General features: G+C 50.9%; 1 protein-coding gene across 1 annotated transcript in view; it reads left to right on the top strand.

The window, feature by feature from the left end:
* The window catches only part of LOC116954161 (uncharacterized), a 32193-nt gene that overhangs the window by 6940 nt on the left and 5643 nt on the right, over window positions 1-19610 (top strand). The window contains exons 5-14 of the mRNA XM_032974638.2: window positions 5296-5368; window positions 6515-6641; window positions 7582-7702; window positions 9909-10117; window positions 11615-11692; window positions 13040-13164; window positions 15173-15268; window positions 16237-16321; window positions 17071-17103; window positions 18846-18905. Coding sequence (XP_032830529.2) covers window positions 5296-5368; window positions 6515-6641; window positions 7582-7702; window positions 9909-10117; window positions 11615-11692; window positions 13040-13164; window positions 15173-15268; window positions 16237-16321; window positions 17071-17103; window positions 18846-18905 — 1007 coding nt within the window. The remainder of the gene's footprint in view (window positions 1-5295; window positions 5369-6514; window positions 6642-7581; window positions 7703-9908; window positions 10118-11614; window positions 11693-13039; window positions 13165-15172; window positions 15269-16236; window positions 16322-17070; window positions 17104-18845; window positions 18906-19610) is intronic.

The raw sequence follows: 19610 nt of genomic DNA on the forward strand, positions 1-19610 counted from the left end.
GGAATGGCTCTGACTCCTGGGCACGTAGTTTTACCCGGGCCCACTCACCATCATGAAGGTCCTTAATGATCGTGAGCAGAGGGTCAGGTACTCCAAAAGCACGAAGAACAACCCAGAGCCCAGGCCTACTGATGGTATCATAGGCCTTGACCAGGTCAATAAAGCAGAGATGTAGGTCTTGTTGGAATTCCCTACACCTCTGCTGTAGCAGACGGACAGAAAATATGGCATCTGTGCAGGACCGCCCTTTCCTGAAACCGCATTGGGGCTCCGCAAGCCTCTCCTCAGCGTGCCTGGCAAGGCGATGCTGAATAATTCTTGCCAGGACCTTTCCCGGCACACTGAGGAGTGAGATGCCCCTGTAGTTGTTAGAGTCTGTGCGGTCCCCCTTCTTAAAAATGGGGACCACCAGGGCATCCTTCCAATCCTGCGGAACCCGTCCAGTGGTCCAGACCATTGTTATGATGTCATATAGGACAGTCTGTGCACAAACGCCACCCTCCCTCAGCATTTCGCTTGGGACATCATCTCTCCCGCTGCCTTTCCTGGTCTCAGACTCCAGATCGCCTTCAGTACTTCCTCAACAGATGGCACCTCAGCCAGCCACTCACAGGGGGTGACTTCTTCCAATATTTGAGGCACCGCAGCCACAGCAGGGTCATCCTCACTTTGTGCCACGATGTTTTCATGGCTGAGGGATTTTCCCTCCCCCAGGACCTCACAGAAATGCTCAGCAAATCTGCAAACCTGTTCCTGGGGGTCGGAGAATGGATCACCGTTTTTTCCCCTAATGATGGTAATAGGTGTGGCGCTGCAGGTTACTTTTTGATGGAGTTAAATAGAGATTTGTGATCACGGGCCACGGAGGCAGACTCCATCTCCTCAGCAACCCGCGACCACCACCCATCCTTGCAGCGCCTCACGGCTCTCCGAACCTCCGAGCGAAGGCTGCGGTAAGCCTCCTCATTCTCTGACGTGGGATTCTGTAGCCGATGACAGTGGGCCTGTCGCTTTTTCTCAACCATCCTGAACACCTCCTCTGTCAGCCAGGGTCTCTGGGGAGGTCTGGACCGCGTACCCAAAGCAGCCATTGCAGCTGCATGTGTCACAGTCCTAAACCTCGCCCATTTACCCTCGACATCAGGAGGAGTCGGGGACGATGCCAATCCCAGCCGCAAGCGATGAAGAAATTCTCGCTTGCAACTTTCATCAGATAACTGAGACCAGGCCACTTTAGGTTGGAATGGGGTCCTGGGTGTACACCCACCACCGGAGTGGAAGAATGGCAGGCGCATCTTACAAATGACTAGTCGATGGTCAGAGGGCAGATCAGCTCCACGGTAGGTCCTGGTATCAAGGACATGGGCTCGCATCCGCTGGTCCGTCACTATGTAGTCCAGCAGATGTTCTTGCTTGGACCCGGCATGCATCCATGATGTTGTGTGGATGCGCCGATGCCGGAACAGCGTGTTGGTAATTACAAGCCCATGGGCTGCACAAAAATCTAGCAGCCTCCTACTGTTGTTATTGAGCTGATCTGGCCCATGCCCTCCAATCACTCCAGACCAGGTGCCAGTATCATGACCAACTCGGGCATTGAAGTCACCCAACATGATGACTCTATCCCGAGGGGCCACTTTAGCCAGCACCTGTGACAGGAGGTAATAGAAGGCATCTGACTCATCGGCTTTGCCTGCATCCCTCCACGGATGTTCATCTTCGGTGGGGGCATAAGTAACTACGACCACCATTCCTCGCCTCCGGTTGATGGGAAGGCGAGCCCAAAGTAGCCTGGGGCTTACAGCTTCCCACACCTCACCGCCACGCTCCCACGCCCCCTTCATTCTTTTGTTCAAAAGAAGAGCCACACCCTGTTGTTTGGCAGTCTGCTGCCCCGAGTAGAGGACTGTCCACCCCTCATGGTGGCAGGAGCCAGAGCCGGTCCACCGGACCTCCTGAATGCCACAGAGATCCAGGCGGTACCGGTCCAGCTCCCGACAGAGGAGTGGCAGCCTCTCCTCCGCAGTGAGCGTTCGAACATTCCACGTGGCCACCCGTAGTGGCTTTTCGTTGTTTCTGGAGGAGCCCCGAGGGTAGATATTCAATCTCCTGGCTCCGCCAATTGGGGTCTGGCCAGGAGACGTCATAGACGCCTGGCCCCCCGGGCCTCCGGCACAAGCTTATTAGTTACATATTTCAGTTTAACTCGTGGTTTCGTGGTAATTAATTGAAGGTGGAGGGATTACCAGCCCCTCGCACCCGTCCAGAGCCCCCGTTTAGCCCCTGTGGTGGACACATATGCCATGAGGGGAGGAGCCAATCAAAGTTGGATCTCCCCCCACAGCACTGTCCACGACAGAGTTGCCCATCCGGCACCGCGAGGAGGTAGGGGGAAACGAACAAACACACACACACAAACATGCAGCCAAGTGTGTAACTTTGACCACCCCCCACACATTGCCAGCGCGGTTACACACAAGATCGCCTGCTTCTGCCACCACGTCTTCACATCTGCCTGCCCCCCCCCCCCTCCCCCCCCCCCGTACCTCTCTTCATTATTGACGACTTTGCAGCACAGCACACGGCAGATATCTTCGCAGTGTGATTTACGACCTCCTCTCGATACCAAGATCCGGGAGGGTCAGGTCGATGCGCCGCTTCTCGGTGGCTGCCCCCAACAGTCTGGAACGCAATCCCCTCTGCACATTCGCAGCATCACCTCAATCGTTTCCTTCAAGAGACACTTAAAGACTCGCCTCTACAACCACGCTTTTGAGTGACTCTGGGCTCGGCTCCGCGCCTCTGAGTTGCGGCTGTTAGGTCCGAAAAATTCGCGCGCGTTATAAGTTGCATTATTATATGCAGCCAAGCACGGTTGGCTACGTACGGTGCGAAAGAAGTTCAACGTAGGTACGTGCATGACGGTCACGATGAGACACGTGAGCGTCAAAAGCGGTCCACAGTTTTGCTTGCATTAAACCGATGCTGCCGGAAAAAAAAAATAATCACTCCCAGAAGGAAGGCCTTGTATGTTGAACTTCTTTCGCGCTATACATAGCCAACCGTGCTTATCGGAGGTGCGGGGGGAAGGAGAACAAAAAAAACACACACACAAAAAGCATTTTGAAATAAATGAGTTTTTAATCTAGATTTCAAAGTGCCTAGCTCCAGTGACTTCCTAATATCGGAAGGAAAGAGCGTTCCAGACGGCCGCAGAAGCGCATCTGATGGGATGTGTAAAAATACAAAAAGCATTTAATGGAAAGAAACAGGCGTGCTAAGCAGGGGGGGGCGGGGTGGACACAGTGCGAGCGTTATTTATTTTAGGAATAAAATTTTCCCCACAACGAGACGCCAGTCAATCAATCGATCAAACTTTATTTTGCCCCCGATCGTGCCCCACGCACCGACATCGTCACAGAGCACTCGCTATGCGAACACACCGCGCCGGTCACGGCGGTGGGCTGTGTTTGGGGCCGTCCATAAATGACGTCACGCACCTAGGCGGGGGGGTTGGGGGGTCAGACAATTGTGACGAAGAGGAGGAGGGGTGGGGTTTGAGAAATGTGACGTCACATAAAAATGCGCAACTTTAAATAAACATAGACAACACGTTCTAACTTAATTAAATATACTTGTTTTAATAAATGTTTTCTCCTGCAACATCAGAGTGCGGCGCCACATTAAATACGCACCTACAATGACAACAATAGTTTAAAGCGATTTGAAGCATGTTTTATTTTTTTTGGGGGGGGGGGAGGGGGGGGCAGAGCTTTGTGACGTCATATTTGAGGGGGGGGGGGTCAAAAATCGTCCAAAATCGCGTGACGTCATTTATGGACGGCCGCCTTTGAACAACTTCACTGCGCCGCGTTCGCGGGGTGCCGTTCACAGTTCCATTTATTAGGTGTATAGCCCTGTGAGCCATAATTCACAGTTCCATTTATTAGGTGTATAGCCCTGTGAGCCATAGTTCACAGTTCCATTTATTAGGTAGAGCCCTGTGAGCCATAGTTCACAGTTCCATTTATTAGGTATAGAGCCCTGTGAGCCATAGTTCATATTTCCATTTATTTGATATGGCCCTGTGAGCCATTCGGCTCTTGAATCGGGTGCAACCGCAACGAACAAAAAAAAACAAAAACACGAACAAGAAAAACATCTTCTTAGCTCTTTCGGTAAAGTCACGTTGCAGGGAAACAATAAAATAATAAAATATATAAAACAATAAAAATTCTCACGACGTTTCGACCATAACACAAACGGTCGTCATCAGGTGTGTCGGTTCGCATTAATTTATTTATTTTAAAACGGTGTATTTATTTATAAAAAAACGTCAGCGCCACGCGCAGCGATTTGGCAGTTTATTTAGAAGGACTAGTCCAGCTATGTTCTGGAAAGAGAAGGGGGGAGACGAAAAATTAGTGTATGCTGTCTAAAAGCCACTGTAAGCGTGAACAATCAATTAAGACCTGAAATGGTTTATCAAATTTTTCCAATGATTGCTAAGCCAGAATCCATCTTCTCGGTTGAAATTGTCTCTGTGCTTGTATATGTGGATATCCTCATGAACGAATCTCTCATGGTAGCCAGATGGCTTACAAAGAACCTCTGTCTTGGAAAAGTCAATGTCATGTGAGCCTACTGAATTATAACAGTGATCTGCCACGGCCGAGGTGTTGGTCCTACCGTGTTTAAGGTCTGCTTTGTGTTCACGAATGCGGTCCGAGACATTGCCGTGGCAGATCATTGTTATAATTCAGTAGGCTTAGCAATCATTGGAAAGATTTAATAAACCATTTCAGGTCTTAATTGATTGTTCACGCTTATAGTGGCTTTCAGACAGCATACATTAATTTTTCGTCTCCCCCCTCCTCTTTTCAGAACATAGATGGACTAGTCCTTCTAAATAAACTGCCAAATCGCTGCGCGTGGCGCTAACGTTTTTAATAAATAAATAAATACGCCGTTTAAAAATACATTTATGCGAACCGACACACCTGATGACGACCGTTTGTGTTATGGTCGAAACGTCGTGAGAATTTTTATTGTTTTATATATATTTTATTATTTTATTGTTTCCCTTCAACGTGACTTTACCGAAAGAGCTGAGAATATGAATCGCTGCAGTCACGAAAGCTTTAAATCAAAAGAAAAAAACATCTTGAAGTGACTACGTGCGTGACTGTGCAAAGAGAAAATCCAGGAGGAAAAAAAAACCCTTCAAAATATTCCTGAAATAGCACCGTACACCAACGCCGCCGTGTGCCGCCACCTTTGTGTTGCGCTGCCCAGGTGCAAGGCCGGGGTGTGGGAACCAACCCCTGTGTGCTGCGCCCGTCCTGCGGTAGCGGTGCCCAACGGACAGGTACCCGCTCACTCGCTCAAACGTTTACAAAAATATATATAAAAAATATATATATTTTAAAATATATATTTATTTTAAAAAAGATATGTATTTTTTTTAAAAGATATATATGCTTTTTAAAAAAGATATGTATATTTTTAAAGCAGGTTAAGGCCAACTTAGCCGCTATATAGAGCTCTTTTTTTTACACGCTTTATTTTAACTCGCTGTTGTCGCTGTTGTTGTTGTTGTCGTATCAAATCTTGTAACTCGATTGTAACCCACTTCCCAATGCGGTATCGACTGCAAACTTGATATACTTATGTCATACTGATGACAATACTATAGTCTATCATTAAAAATAAAAACGTATATATTTTTAAACATTCTTTTTTACGTGTTATGTTTCGGTTTGGGTCTAATTGTCCACGCTCAACTGACGTTGGCTGTAATTGGCCACGGTCCCCTTACGTTGTGGCAAGCTTCGGTGCCACTTCCTGGAGTCGTGGAGTTCTGCCATTACTAGTACGGTGCATTTCATAAAAGCGTGTTTTTAAAAAAGTTTTTTTTAAATATTACTTTGTTGGAAGCAAACCTGGCTATCGCAAATTGATAGCTCAACGAAGTGCCTTATCATCATCCCGTGCATTTTTTCTAAACTAATAATCATAAAATATTTATTTATAACGCGCCTTCCACGAATGTCTCGAGGCGCCTTATAAGAATAAGGACAGGCCAAGAGAGAAGGACAAGCTAAATAGAATAAACGAACCTAAGCAGATGTGGTTTTAGACGAGACTTAAAAGCAATCCACATTATCGGACGAACGAATTTCCAACGGTAGGGAATTCCACAACCGTGGCGCAGACGCGGGAAGTGGCCACTCACCCCATGAATGCAGCCGGGATCGAGGCAGGCACAGAAGGGCGCAGTCTGCAGACCTTGTTGATTTTAAATGTGGGGAGGGGGGGGGGGTGGCCGGAGGAGAAAAATCCGCGCGACCAAGGGGAGAGAGACACGCAAACTCCAAATATCAGAATCAGAATATTTGTTTATACTGCAGGAATCCGATGAGCGAAAAAGCTCTTTTTCACGGATATCCGGCACAACAGGTGCAAGTCCCGTCGCAACTCACGTTGCATCCTCAACCCCTGACCTTGTGTTCAGGTGAAAGTGAACAGGGAGACGCTGACGGCTGAGCTGGCCTGCTCCACTGGGTTCGAGCCGGTCAAGGGTCAGCAGGTCGCGTGCCGGTCGGGCGCCTTCGACACGAAGGCGTTCGCTTGCAAGGAGCGTGAGTGGAGCACTCACAACGTTGTGCTGCGTCACACCCGCAGAATGCACGCAATCTTACAGCACTCACAACGTTGTGCTGCGTCACACCCGCAGAACGCACACAATCTCACAACACTGACGGCGTTGTGCTGCGTCACACCCGCAGAACGCACGCAATCTTACAGCACTCACAACGTTGTGCTGCACGAAGCGAAGTCCGTTTCCACAGGGGGCGGCGGCCAGAGGGGAGGGGTTCGGAGTGGGAGGTGGCCACACACGTCACGTGACCTACAAGAGGCTTGATCCCATATATAATAATTATAATAACCTCTATTTTATAAAGCGATATAGAATCATCATAATATCAACTTCTATTTTGTAAAGCGCCTTTTCGCATTGAAGCGTCCCCAAAGTGCCGTGCGTAAACAATGAAACGAGTGCAGATGAAATATAAGCAAGGTAAAAAGCTGAAAGTGTGCCGTGTGTGTATATATATTTGTAATGACGACTTGACACACTTCTCTCGAGACGGCACTTTATTGAAGACACGTTCACTTGACATCAGGAGGCGGAGACCCCCCACTTCAACAGCCCCGAGTCCCTCGTGCATCTCCCTTTTATACACCGACACGAGGCCACGCCCCCCCCCCTTCTCGAACCTTCTCGCTGATTCTGGACGCTCGCTCCACCGGCAGATTCCACCGTCCGCTTCCGTCGCCTGACCACGCTCCCTTCTCGAACATTCCCGCAGCCGCCAATCCCTTCGCACTCACAACCGATACCCCCTCGTCATTAACCTCCCGTGGCCACTAGTGCATTCACACCGCATGCAGGCTCTGCTGTCACTACACATGGGGGGGGGGGGGGGGGGGGGTTGGTTGGCGGGTGAACGTCGGCGGTGCCGTGAGCGGTCGTGGTGATGCATCGTGGCGTGCGTGCGTGTGCGTGTGTGAGCGCAGGTAAGTGCGACCCGCGCGCCAGCGACTACCCGCACGTGAAGAGTCTGGACAAGGGCAAGGACGGCTACACGTACACGGTGAAGTGCAAGAGCGACCACGCGGCCTTCGTTCCCACCGTGCGGTGAGCGGTGGTGGGGTTGGGGGGAACGCGGCCCGGCGCACGCATGGACTGGTGCACGCGCAGAACACACACGGAGAACACACACCCAGACACACACACACGGAGAACACACACACACACAGAACACACACACAGAACACACACAGAACACACACACAGAACACACACACAGAACACACACACACGGAACACACACACACGGACACACACAGACACAGAACACACACAGAACACACACACACAGAACACACAGACACAGAACACACACGGAGAACACACACAGAACACACACACAGAACACACACACAGAACACACACACAGAACACACACACAGAACACACACGGAGAACACACACACAGAACACACACGGAGAACACACACACAGAACACACACACAGAACACACACACAGAACACACACGGAGAACACACACACAGAACACACACACAGAACACACACGGAGAACACACACACAGACACACACACACGGAGAACACACACACACAGACACACACACAGAGAACACACACGGAGAACACACACACAGACACACACACACAGAACACACACAGAACACACACAGACACACACACACGGAGAACACACACACAGACACACACACACAGACACACACACCCAGACACACACACAGACACACACACACAGACACACACACGGAGAACACACACACAGACACACACACACAGAACACACACACACACACCCAGACACACACACAGAACACACACACACACAGAACACAGACACAGAACACACACACACGGAGAACACACACACAGACACACACACAGAACACACACACACACACACAGACACACACAGAACACACACACCCAGACACACACACAGAGCATACACACACGGAGAACACACACCCAGAACACACACAGAACACACACACCCAGACACACACACACACACAGAACACACACACCCAGACACACACACAGACACACACACACCCAGACACACACCCAGAACACACACAGAACACACACACCCAGACACACACACAGACACACACCCAGACACACACACGGATAACACACACACAGACACACACACAGAACACACACACCCAGACACACACACACACACACAGAACACACACACCCAGACACACACACAGACACACACACACCCAGACACACACCCAGAACACACACAGAACACACACACCCAGACACACACACAGACACACACACACACCCAGACACACACACGGAGAACACACACACACACAGAACACACACACCCAGACACACACACAGACACACACACACCCAGACACACACGGAGAACACACACACACAGACACACACACAGAACACACACACCCAGACACACACACAGACACACACACCCAGACACACACACGGAGAACACACACACACAGACACACACACAGAACACACACACACACGGAGAACACACACAGAACACACAGAACAGAACACAGCACACACACAGAGAACACAAAACACACAGACAGAGAACACAAACACACACAGAACACACACAGAACACAGCCCACACAGAGAACACAAACACACAGACAGAGAACACAAACACATACAGAACACACACAGAACACACACACACACAGAGAACACACACACAGAGAACACAAACACACACACACAGAGAACACAAACACACACAGAGAACACAAACACACACACAGAGAACACAAACACACACACAGAGAACACAAACACACAGAGAACACATACACACGGAGAACACACACACACAGAGAACACAAACACACAGAGAACACACACACACAGAGAACACAAACACACACACACAGAGAACACAAACACACACACACAGAACACACACACAGAACACAAACACACACAGAGAACACAAACACACACAGATAACACAAACACACAGAGAACACACAAACACAGAGAACACAAACAAACACAGAGAACACACACACACACAGAGAACACAAACACACAGAGAACACACACACACAGAGAACACACACACACAGAGAACACACACACACAGAGAACACACACACACAGAGAACACAAACACACACACAGAGAACACAAACACACAGAACACCACAACACAAACACTGCAGGAAGCGCTTCGAGGTGCGTTCACGTAACTCCCCCCCCCGTCTCCCCCCTCCCATGGTTGTTGTTGTTGTTGCTGCGAAGGTGTGAGCAGGGCATTATGGTGCCCGCTCCCTACTGCTGTTCGTCCACCCACCGCATCACCCACGGCTCGGTGGGCGTGGGCCACGGCCTGGGCAACGTGCACGTCAACATCACGTGCGAGCCGGGCTACCACCCACCGCAGGAGACGCACGTGCTCTGCGTACACGGAGAGTGGCCCGCGGACAGAATCAAGTGCAACAAGGTCACAGGTGCGGTGGGGGTCAAGGTCACAGGTGCGGTGGGGGTCAAGGTCACAGGTGTGGTGGGGTCAATGTCACAGGTGCGGTGGGGAAAAGGTCACAGGTGTTGCGGGGTCAAGGTCACAGGTGTGGCGGGGTCAAGGTCACAGGTGTGGTGGGTCAAGGTCGCAGGTGTGGTGGGGTCAAGGTCACAGGTGTGGTGGGGACAAGGTCACAGGTTCGGTGGGGAAAAGGTCACAGGTGTGGCGGGGTCAAGGTCACAGGTGCGGTGGGGTCAAGGTCACAGGTGCGGTGGGGTCAAGGTCACATGTGTGGTGGGGTCAAGGTCACAGGTGAGGTGGGGGCAAGGTCACAGGTGCGGTGGGGTCAAGGTCACAGGTGTGGTGGGGACAAGGTCACAGTTGTGGTGGGGTCAAGGTCACAGGTGCGGTGGGGACAAGGTCACAGGTGTGGTGGGGGTCAAGGTCACAGATGTGGTGGGGTCAAGGTCACAGGTGCGGTGGGGAAAAGGTCACAGGTGTGGTGGGGTCAAGGTCACAGGTGTGGTGGGGACAAGGTCACAGGTGTGGTGGGGTCAAGGTCACAGATATGGTGGGGTCAAGGTCACAGATGCGGTGGGGACAAGGTCACAGGTGTGGGGGGGTCAAGGTCACAGGTGTGGTGGGGTCAAGGTCACAGGTGTGGTGGTGGGCGGTTTGGGGGTTGTTTTAATTGTTATTACACAATCAAGAAATAACCAAGAATATGTTATTACACACTTTTGATTTAACTCGCCCTGTTGTCCGCTTGTTGTACAATATACCTTCAGATCTACGAAGCCACTAACGAGCTGAAATGTTGCACACGCGGATTCGCGGTTGTCGCCTACAGCGTGACGATTCAAGATTTCATTTAAATAACCCGGGTCCAGTGTCCCGACGATCCCGGGCCCTCTTGGTGTTTTTGACCAAAATTTTGACCTTAATTTTGATCTTAATTTTGACCTACATTTTTTCAAATCTACATTGGAATTATCCAGACAATAAAATTAACTCTTGTTATTGTCTGGATAGAGATGTTAAAAATTAATATGGACGTATACAAATGAAAATTGTCAAGATTAACATGAAAAACAAATTTGGTCAACAACAAGTGTTTCAATGCGCACACTTTAATTTGCACTCAAAAGTAGAAAATTAATTATTTTCACGCCGGAATTCACCAAATGTTACGTGCTCAGCAAAAGCGGGCGGCTTGCATAAAGAAAATTAAATATACCGAAAGGTAACGACCCACAGGCAGACTGGGCATTTAGAGGCAGTCGCCCTCCAGCTACGGCGGAGGAGCGACGCTCACAGCGGCTCATCTCAGTCAGTTGACCCACGTGACCTCCCGCTGGACGCAAGCGCCTTCTAACCTCGCACCCGATGGCTTCAGCGTGCACCTAGCCTGGCGCGAGCGCCGCGGCGTCGCCCGTCACTCGGTGGTGAACGTCGGCGGCCGTTGTCGCTGCGTTTGTGCGTCCAGGCGAGCTGACGGAGAAGAAGTGCATGTGGGGACTGTGCATCGGACACACCAGGGACACAGCAGTCTTGGTCAACGAAGGTGCCGATTCTTCTCTTCTTCGCGTGATTATTAATCGACTAGCGGCCTACGGGATCCACGCCCGGGCTCTGATTCCAGCTGCTCGCTTTCGAGGCGATCGCCCGCAGCGGACACAAGTTCGCACAGAGAGCCATAGACTCAAGACGGAGACCCATAGAGACCCACAGACTCACACAGAGACCCATAGACTCACACGGAGACCCATAGAGACCGATAGACTCACACAGAGACCCATAGACTCAGACGGAGACCCATAGAGATCCATAGACTCACACAGAGACCCATAGACTCACACGGAGACCCATAGACTCACACGGAGAGCCATAGACTCAGACGGAGACCCATAGAGACCCATAGACTCACACAGACCCATAGAGACCCATAGACTCCCACAGAGACCATTAGACTCACACGGAGACCCATAGAGACCCATAGACTCACACGGAGACCCATAGAGACCCATAGACTCACACAGAGACCCATAGACTCACACGGAGACCCATAGACTCACACGGAGACCCATAGAGACCCAAAGACTCACACAGAGACCATTAGACTCACACGGAGATCCATAGAGACCCATAGACTCACACAGAGACCCATAGACTCACACGGAAGACCCATAGACTCACACAGAGACCCATAGAGACCCATAGACTCACACAGAGACCATTAGACTCACACGGAGACCCATAGAGACCCATAGACTCACACGGAGACCCATAGAGACCCATAGACTCACACAGAGACCCATAGACTCACCCGAAGACCCATAGAGACCCATAGACCCACACAGAGACCCATAGACTCACACAGAGACCCACAGAGACCCAGAGACTCACACGGAGACCCATAGAGACCCACAGACTCACACAGAGACCCATAGACTCACACGGAGACCCATAGAGACCCATAGACTCACACAGAGACCCATAGACTCACCCGAAGACCCATAGAGACCCATAGACCCACACAGAGACCCATAGACTCACACAGAGACCCATAGAGACCCATAGACTCACACAGAGACCCATAGACTCACCCGAAGACCCATAGAGACCCATAGACCCACACAGAGACCCATAGACTCACACAGAGACCCATAGACTCACACAGAGACCCACAGAGACCCAGCGACTCACACATACACCCAACGAGACCCATAGACTCGCATAGAGACCCATAGACTCGCATAGAGGATTACATAGACTGATCGACTCGCATAGAGACCCATAGACTCGAATAGAGACCCATAGACACACACACACACACACAGAGAGAACCATGAACTGGCAGTGGACACGAGTCCACGTGACGCGTGGCCGCGTCTACTCCTGGGGGGTGCAGAACACAAGGTGCTCAAGCTGACCGCTCCTCAGCAGCGCACCGCCGCGATCACCCTGAGCCCCGACCCCAAGCTCACCCAGTGTCTCTCCTTCACCTACGTCGCTCGCATGCCCTGGACTCTCAAGGTACCACACGCAGGCACACACCCACACACACACACGCAGAGTGTGTCAGTAGCAGACTCAATTCTAGATTTGAAGCTTTCGTGACTGCAAGGATCCATACTCTTTGGTTCTATTCGGTAAAGTCACGTAGGTAAAAATAAAATAACAAAAAATCACGACGTTTCGGTCACAAACACAAGTGGCCTTCATCAGGTGAAGTCCAGTCCCTTCACCTGATGAAGGACACTTGTGTTGTGGCCGAAACGTCGTGATTTTTTGGCCTTCATCAGGTGAAGTCCAGTCCCTTCACCTGATGAAGGCCACTTGTGTTGTGGCCGAAACGTCGTGATTTTTTGTTATTTTGTTTTTACCTACGTGACTTTACCGAATAGAACCAAAGAGTAGCAGACTCGCCACCCATCGCGACCCCCTCCCCTTTCCTTCCACCCATGAATTGTCTAAAGGCCCCCCCCCACCCCAGCACTGCTCTGAGTGAAGCTAGCTGGACTAAGTACATTGTCAGTTTAACTCGTGGGAGGCTTTCGCGACCCATATTGTTCACGATAAAGGTTTTTTGGGTTAGATCGCGTTGTTTATAAATGTGTCGTAACCCTCCACCACCCGACACGGACAATCAGCAAAAAAAGTGTCACGTTGACAAAGTACAATTAGTTCACTACTTTAGCCCACACCGGTGTGTTGAAGAGTGAATCCACAACATTTACAGTTTTTGAGTAGTACGACGTTTCGCTGGTAATTACATCTCCCAGCATCATCATCGGGCAATTCGCCAGAATGGTGAAGCCCTCTCCACTTGCTCCCGGTCTTAAATAGAGCAGCAGCAGGGTGACGTCATCATTTAACTCATTTCAAGTGCAGTGATTTGAGGCGGAGGGGGGGTATTGTAATTATATAATCGATTGGTAATCAGTCAATGGTTATGGTTAGTAATGAGTTGTAGATTAGTAATTAGTTGTAATGTGTGTTAATGCGAATAAGTACATTGTGATGCGGTACTCAGAGAGACTGATGATCCGCATGCGTGTGTGTCCAACTATTAAACCATTTTTGGTTATTTTTTTTAAACAGGTAAAGCCCCAGTGAGCTGTGGTAGCGACCTGTCTACCACGAATGATTGCTCGACGAAGTGGCTTGGTCACGTGGACACTTGTAGCAGCAAAATACCCTAAACGCACGATTCTCAATGTGAGGGGAAAAACCGGAGGACCCGGAGCTAAATCCACACGACCACGGGGAGAGACAAACTCCAAATATACAGCAGCAGCAGCAGGCATCAGGGTTGGGATCGAACCGACGGCCTCCTGTATACCAGGCGAGGTAGTTAACATCTCCTAGCCACCGTGATGATGATGAGAGAGAGACACGCAAACTCCAAATATACAGCAGCAGGCGTCAGGGGCGGGGATTGAACCGACGGCCTCCTGTATACCAGGCGAGGTAGTTAACATCTCCTAGCCACCGTGATGATGATGAGAGAGACACGCAAACTCCAAATATGCAGCAGCAAGCGTCAGGGTCGAGATCGAACCCACGACCTCCTGTATACCAGGCGAGGTAGTTAACATCTCCTAGCCACCGTGATGATGATGATGAGAGAGAGACACGCAAACTCCAAATATGCAGCAGCAGGCGTCAGGGTTGCGATCGAACCCACGGCTTCCTGTATACCAGGCGAGGTAGTTAACATCTCGCCACAGAAGCCCCCCTTGTTGGGGAACAGTAGTGTGGCGACCCGGGTTCGATTCCCGCACACGGCCAATACCAGTAACGATCATGTGGACAGGTCCTGGGCCTCCCCTAGGTCGACTCAGCCCTCAAATGAGTACCCGGTGCGATGTGTAAACATCGTTACTAGGTAGAGGAAAGGCTGTCGGGCGCGGCGCTGGCCACCCGCCCCTTTTGTGTGCCGTGCCGGCCTTCATAGGTGCTGCTGCTCGCTAACAGAACTTGGCCCCAACAGTCTGTTAAAGGCTGCACGGGCGATCTTTGTCTTTGTGCGTGTGTGTAGTTGGGTAAGTCCGGTGATGCCACACCCCTCGTGAGTCTGGCTGGCTCTGCTGGATATGGAGGCAGTATCACTGCCCTGGAGCCCCAAACCACCGAGGTGGGACTTCAGTAATATATACATCTCCATATATATCACTATTTATTTACAACTGTTTTTTGTGTTTAGTTTTCTCCTTCCCACGCACACTCCGATGAGCACTGTGGGCTACGTATGGTGCGAAAGAAGTTCAGCATACATACACATATGCATCGTACCTCGCCAAACTTTATCGTTAGCACACTGTTTACGGGGACATTTTCGATAAACGCGTTTTTCGCTTAACGCGCCCACTCTTCAGGAACGCACCGACTAATGGCCCGTTAAACGGAGAATTGCTGGAACTTGAGGTCTTCCCAGGAAAGGAGAAACAGTTTCAATGCGTGATGTGTTCCTGGCTCGATGTGCGGAGGTCGAGATAGTTGTTTAAAGTATAAACTACTAAACAATTTTTTTTTATCTTATCAGGGAAGGCCCATTGAGCTATGTAGCTCTTTTTAAGAAAGCGACCTTGCCACAAATGATAGCTCAACGAAAATGGCTCATCACGTGGACATTTATGGCAGCCAAATATTCTTAAACGCGTGACGTCGATTCTCAATGCGGAGGGAAAAACCGGAGGCCCTGGAGAAAAATCCACGCGACCACAGGGAGAGCATGCAAACTCCAAATATACAGCAGCAGGCGTCAGGGTCTGGATCCAACCCACGACCTCCTGCATACCAGGCGAGGTAGTTAACATCTCCTAGCCATAGTGATGATGATGAGAGACATGCAAACTCCAAATACACAGCAGGCGTCAGGGTCTGGATCCAACCCACGACGTCCTGCAAACCAGGCGAGGTAGTTAACATCTCCTAGCCACCGTGATGATGATGAGAGAGACACGCAAACTCCAAATATACAGCAGGCGTCAGGGTCTGGATCCAACCCACGACCTCCTGCATACCAGGCGAGGTGGTTAACATCTCCTAGCCACCGTGGCGTTTACGGTTCGTGCTCGTATTCTCCCACGTGTGTGTGCGTAGGCACGTCTGGAGTTGAAGTTCCAGGACCTCATGATCCAGGCACTCGGTTTGCAGACGTGCAACCCGACAGAGATAAGCTTCGTTGGTACGTTCATGTGACAGTGAAAGAGAGAGATAAAGCGACATCTGTAATATTGTTAAACAGAGAGAGATAAATCGACATCTGTAATGTTGTTAAACAGAGATACAGGTCAAGCGATATCTGTAATATTGTTAAACAGAGAGAGGGGTAAAGCGATATCTGTAATATTGTTAAACAGAGAGAGAGAGATCAAGCGATATCTGTAATATGTTAAACAGAGAGTCAGGTCAAGCGATATCTGTAATATTGTTAAACAGAGAGAGGGGTAAAGCAATATCTGTAATATTGTTAAACAGAGAGAGAGAGAGAGATCTAGCGACATCTGTAATATGTTAAACAGAGAGTCAGGTCAAGCGACATCTGTAATATTGTTAAACAGAGAGAGAGATAAAGCGACATCTGTAATATTGTTAAACAGAGAGACAGGTCAAGCGATATCTGTAGCCAGCCCGGCGGTGCTGCTGCTGAGTCAGCAGCCGTGCACCTGCACTGCTGCCAATTTCATCATCAGCATCATCATCAGCAGCAGCATCAGCATCATCATCAGTAGTAGCATCGTCGTCATGGGCCGAATCGCGAGTTGAGCTGCGCGACGTTTTGGTCGCGCAGCTCAACTCGGTCGCTCGCCGCTTTGCGAGTGGACGAGGGATGCCGCCGCCGCCGCCTGCGAGATCGGTTCCAGCGAGGCAGGCGGCTCGGGATGAGGCCGCGTTCGAAGCCGACCGCTGTCGCCCGCTGTGTTTGTGTTGCAGGGTCCGATCCCAAAGACACGCAGGAACGCAAGGGTGAGATCTGTGTCCTGCACGCCGCCTCCTCCTTCTACGCCTCCTCCTCCTACACCTCCTCCTCCTACACCTCCTCCTACACCTCCTCCTCCTACACCTCCTCCTACACCTCCTCCTCCTACACATCCTCCTTCTACACCTCCTTCTACACCTCCTCCTACACCTCCTCCTCCTACACCTCCTCCTCCTACACCTCCTCCTCCTACACCTCCTCCTTCTACACCTCTTCCTTCTACACCTCCTCCTACACCTCCTCCTCCTCCTACACCTCCTCCTACACATCCTCCTGCTACACCCCCTACACCTCCTCCTCCTACACCTCCTCCTTCTACACCTCCTCCTTTTACACCTCCTCCTTCTACACCTCCTCCTTCTACACCTCCTCCTCCTCCTACACCTCCTCCTACACCTTCTCCTCCTACACCTCCTCCTCCTACACATCCTCCTTCTACACCTCCTACACCTCCTCCTCCTACACCTCCTCCTGCACCGCCTCCTCCCACACCTCCTTCTACACCGCCTCCTCCTACACCTCCTCCTCCTACACTCCCTCCTACACCTCCTCCTGCTTTCTCCTAGACCGCCAAAAACACACGTGCTTATTAGAAAGCACGTGGTTTTAGACGCGGCAGACGAAAAGTGGCAAAGGTTTCGGCCACACGTTTCGCACAGGGGTCAAACACAGGGGTCAACACAGGGGTCAATCACAGGGGTCAAACACAGGGGTCAAACACAGGCATCAAACACAGGGGTCAAATACAGGCTTCATATCTGCCCTTCGTCAGGAGCTCGCATGACTGAGCCCATCCCACTGACACGGCCGATAAATCACAAGCTCCATCTTCTGCGCACGCACGCACGTTGAACTTCTTTCGCGCCGTACGGAGCCAACCGTGCTTATCGGAGGTGCGGGGCGTGTGACAACAACACTAAACGCGCGCACAAAAAGCAGCTCTGAAGTGATAAGTTTTCAATCGAGGTGATGTTAAGAAAAAAAGGGCGTTTCGCTCCTGCCATGCATTCGCAGGGTCTCAGCCCAGCTGACGAAAGACAGATACTGTATGTAAATGACTAAGCAGTGTGTTTGGTCCCTGTCCGGAACGTCGGGAGCAACTCTCACCACCTTTCCTCACCTCCGCCCGGCGTTTCCCACCGCAGAACTGTCTTGCAGCGCTACTTTTAATCACATACGTGGTTTACATGTTGTTTATATGTCGGTTACATGTTGGGTGTGTGTGCGTTGTGGGGGGCGAGGGGGGGTGGACACATTGGTTAGCGAGCTATGAACCCGGCCACACGGGTTCCATTCCCGCTCACGACCACCAATACCGGTGACGATTATCTGAACCGTCCCCTGGGTCGCCCCTAGGTCGACTCAGCCTCAAATGATTACCCGGCGCGGCGTGTAGACGTCGTCACTGGGGAGACAAAGGCGGTCGGGCGTGGTGCTGGCCACCCACCCGCACGTGTGCCGTGCCGGCCTTCATAGGTGCTGCTTTCACAGCACTTGACCCAAATAGTCTGTTGAATGCTATACGGGGGATCTTTGTCTTTGTGTTGTAGAGTGGATGACGTGTGTGTGTGTGTGTCAGTCAACCCACTGCACCCGGGTCTGTCCCGTGACCTCCTTCATGTCGTCTTAAAATGCGCATAGCCTGGCACAAGCGCCATGGTGACGTTGTTGTTGTTGTTGCAGTTTGGGTCGTGAGATGTCTCCCTAAAGAGTTGTGTTTCTGTCACAGCCCCTGGCCCGCAGCCTCCATCCTCCCCGGCGGCCCAGCTACCCCACCCGGCTCACCCAGGTAGCCGCTTCACGCCACACCCCCCCCCCCCCACCCCACAAGCGAAAGGCCACTGTCAAGAGACGTTTCGTTCTAAGCGAGTTGCTATGCCTTTGAGAGTTGGTGAATTGCAGATGCACCCACCCACTCGCTCGCCCACCCATCCACTCACTCACTCACCCACTCACTGATTCGCTTACCCACCCACCCACTTCCTCGTTCACCCAGGCCAGCTGTTAAGATATTGTAGTTCGAAGCAAATTAGCCATGCGGTTTGCTATGCCTCTGAGAGTTGGTGAATTGCAGAGCACCCACCCACTAATTTCCTCACTCACTCACTCACCTATCCAGGGCCGGATTAAGGCACGGGGCTTTAGGGGCTGCTGGCCAGGGGGCCTCCGTCAGCTGGAGGGCCTCCAGAGATGAAGTGAAATGTTATTTAATTTGTGAATGCTGACTTGTATTTGTTGTTGTTAGCCTTGTAAAAAATAAATGTAGTTTTTCTTTAACTTTGTTTTACTTTTGCAAATATTACTGGGGGCCTCACAGATACCTGTAGCCCAGGGGGCCGACACAATCTTAATCCGGCCCTGCACCCACCCAGGGTTTTTGTTTGCTAAATAGGCATACGAATTAGTCACTCAATGTGAGTAGTTACGCTTGTTGAATGTGATGCGAGGAATTGTGGCGTCGTCCGATTTTGCGCGATATTATCACTGGCTGGGT

The sequence above is a fragment of the Petromyzon marinus genome, chromosome 54 (assembly GCF_048934315.1).
Source record: "Petromyzon marinus isolate PM22_M1 ecotype Great Lakes invasive population chromosome 54, UKy_Petmar_22M1.pri1.0, whole genome shotgun sequence".
Taxonomy (NCBI): domain Eukaryota; kingdom Metazoa; phylum Chordata; class Hyperoartia; order Petromyzontiformes; family Petromyzontidae; genus Petromyzon; species Petromyzon marinus.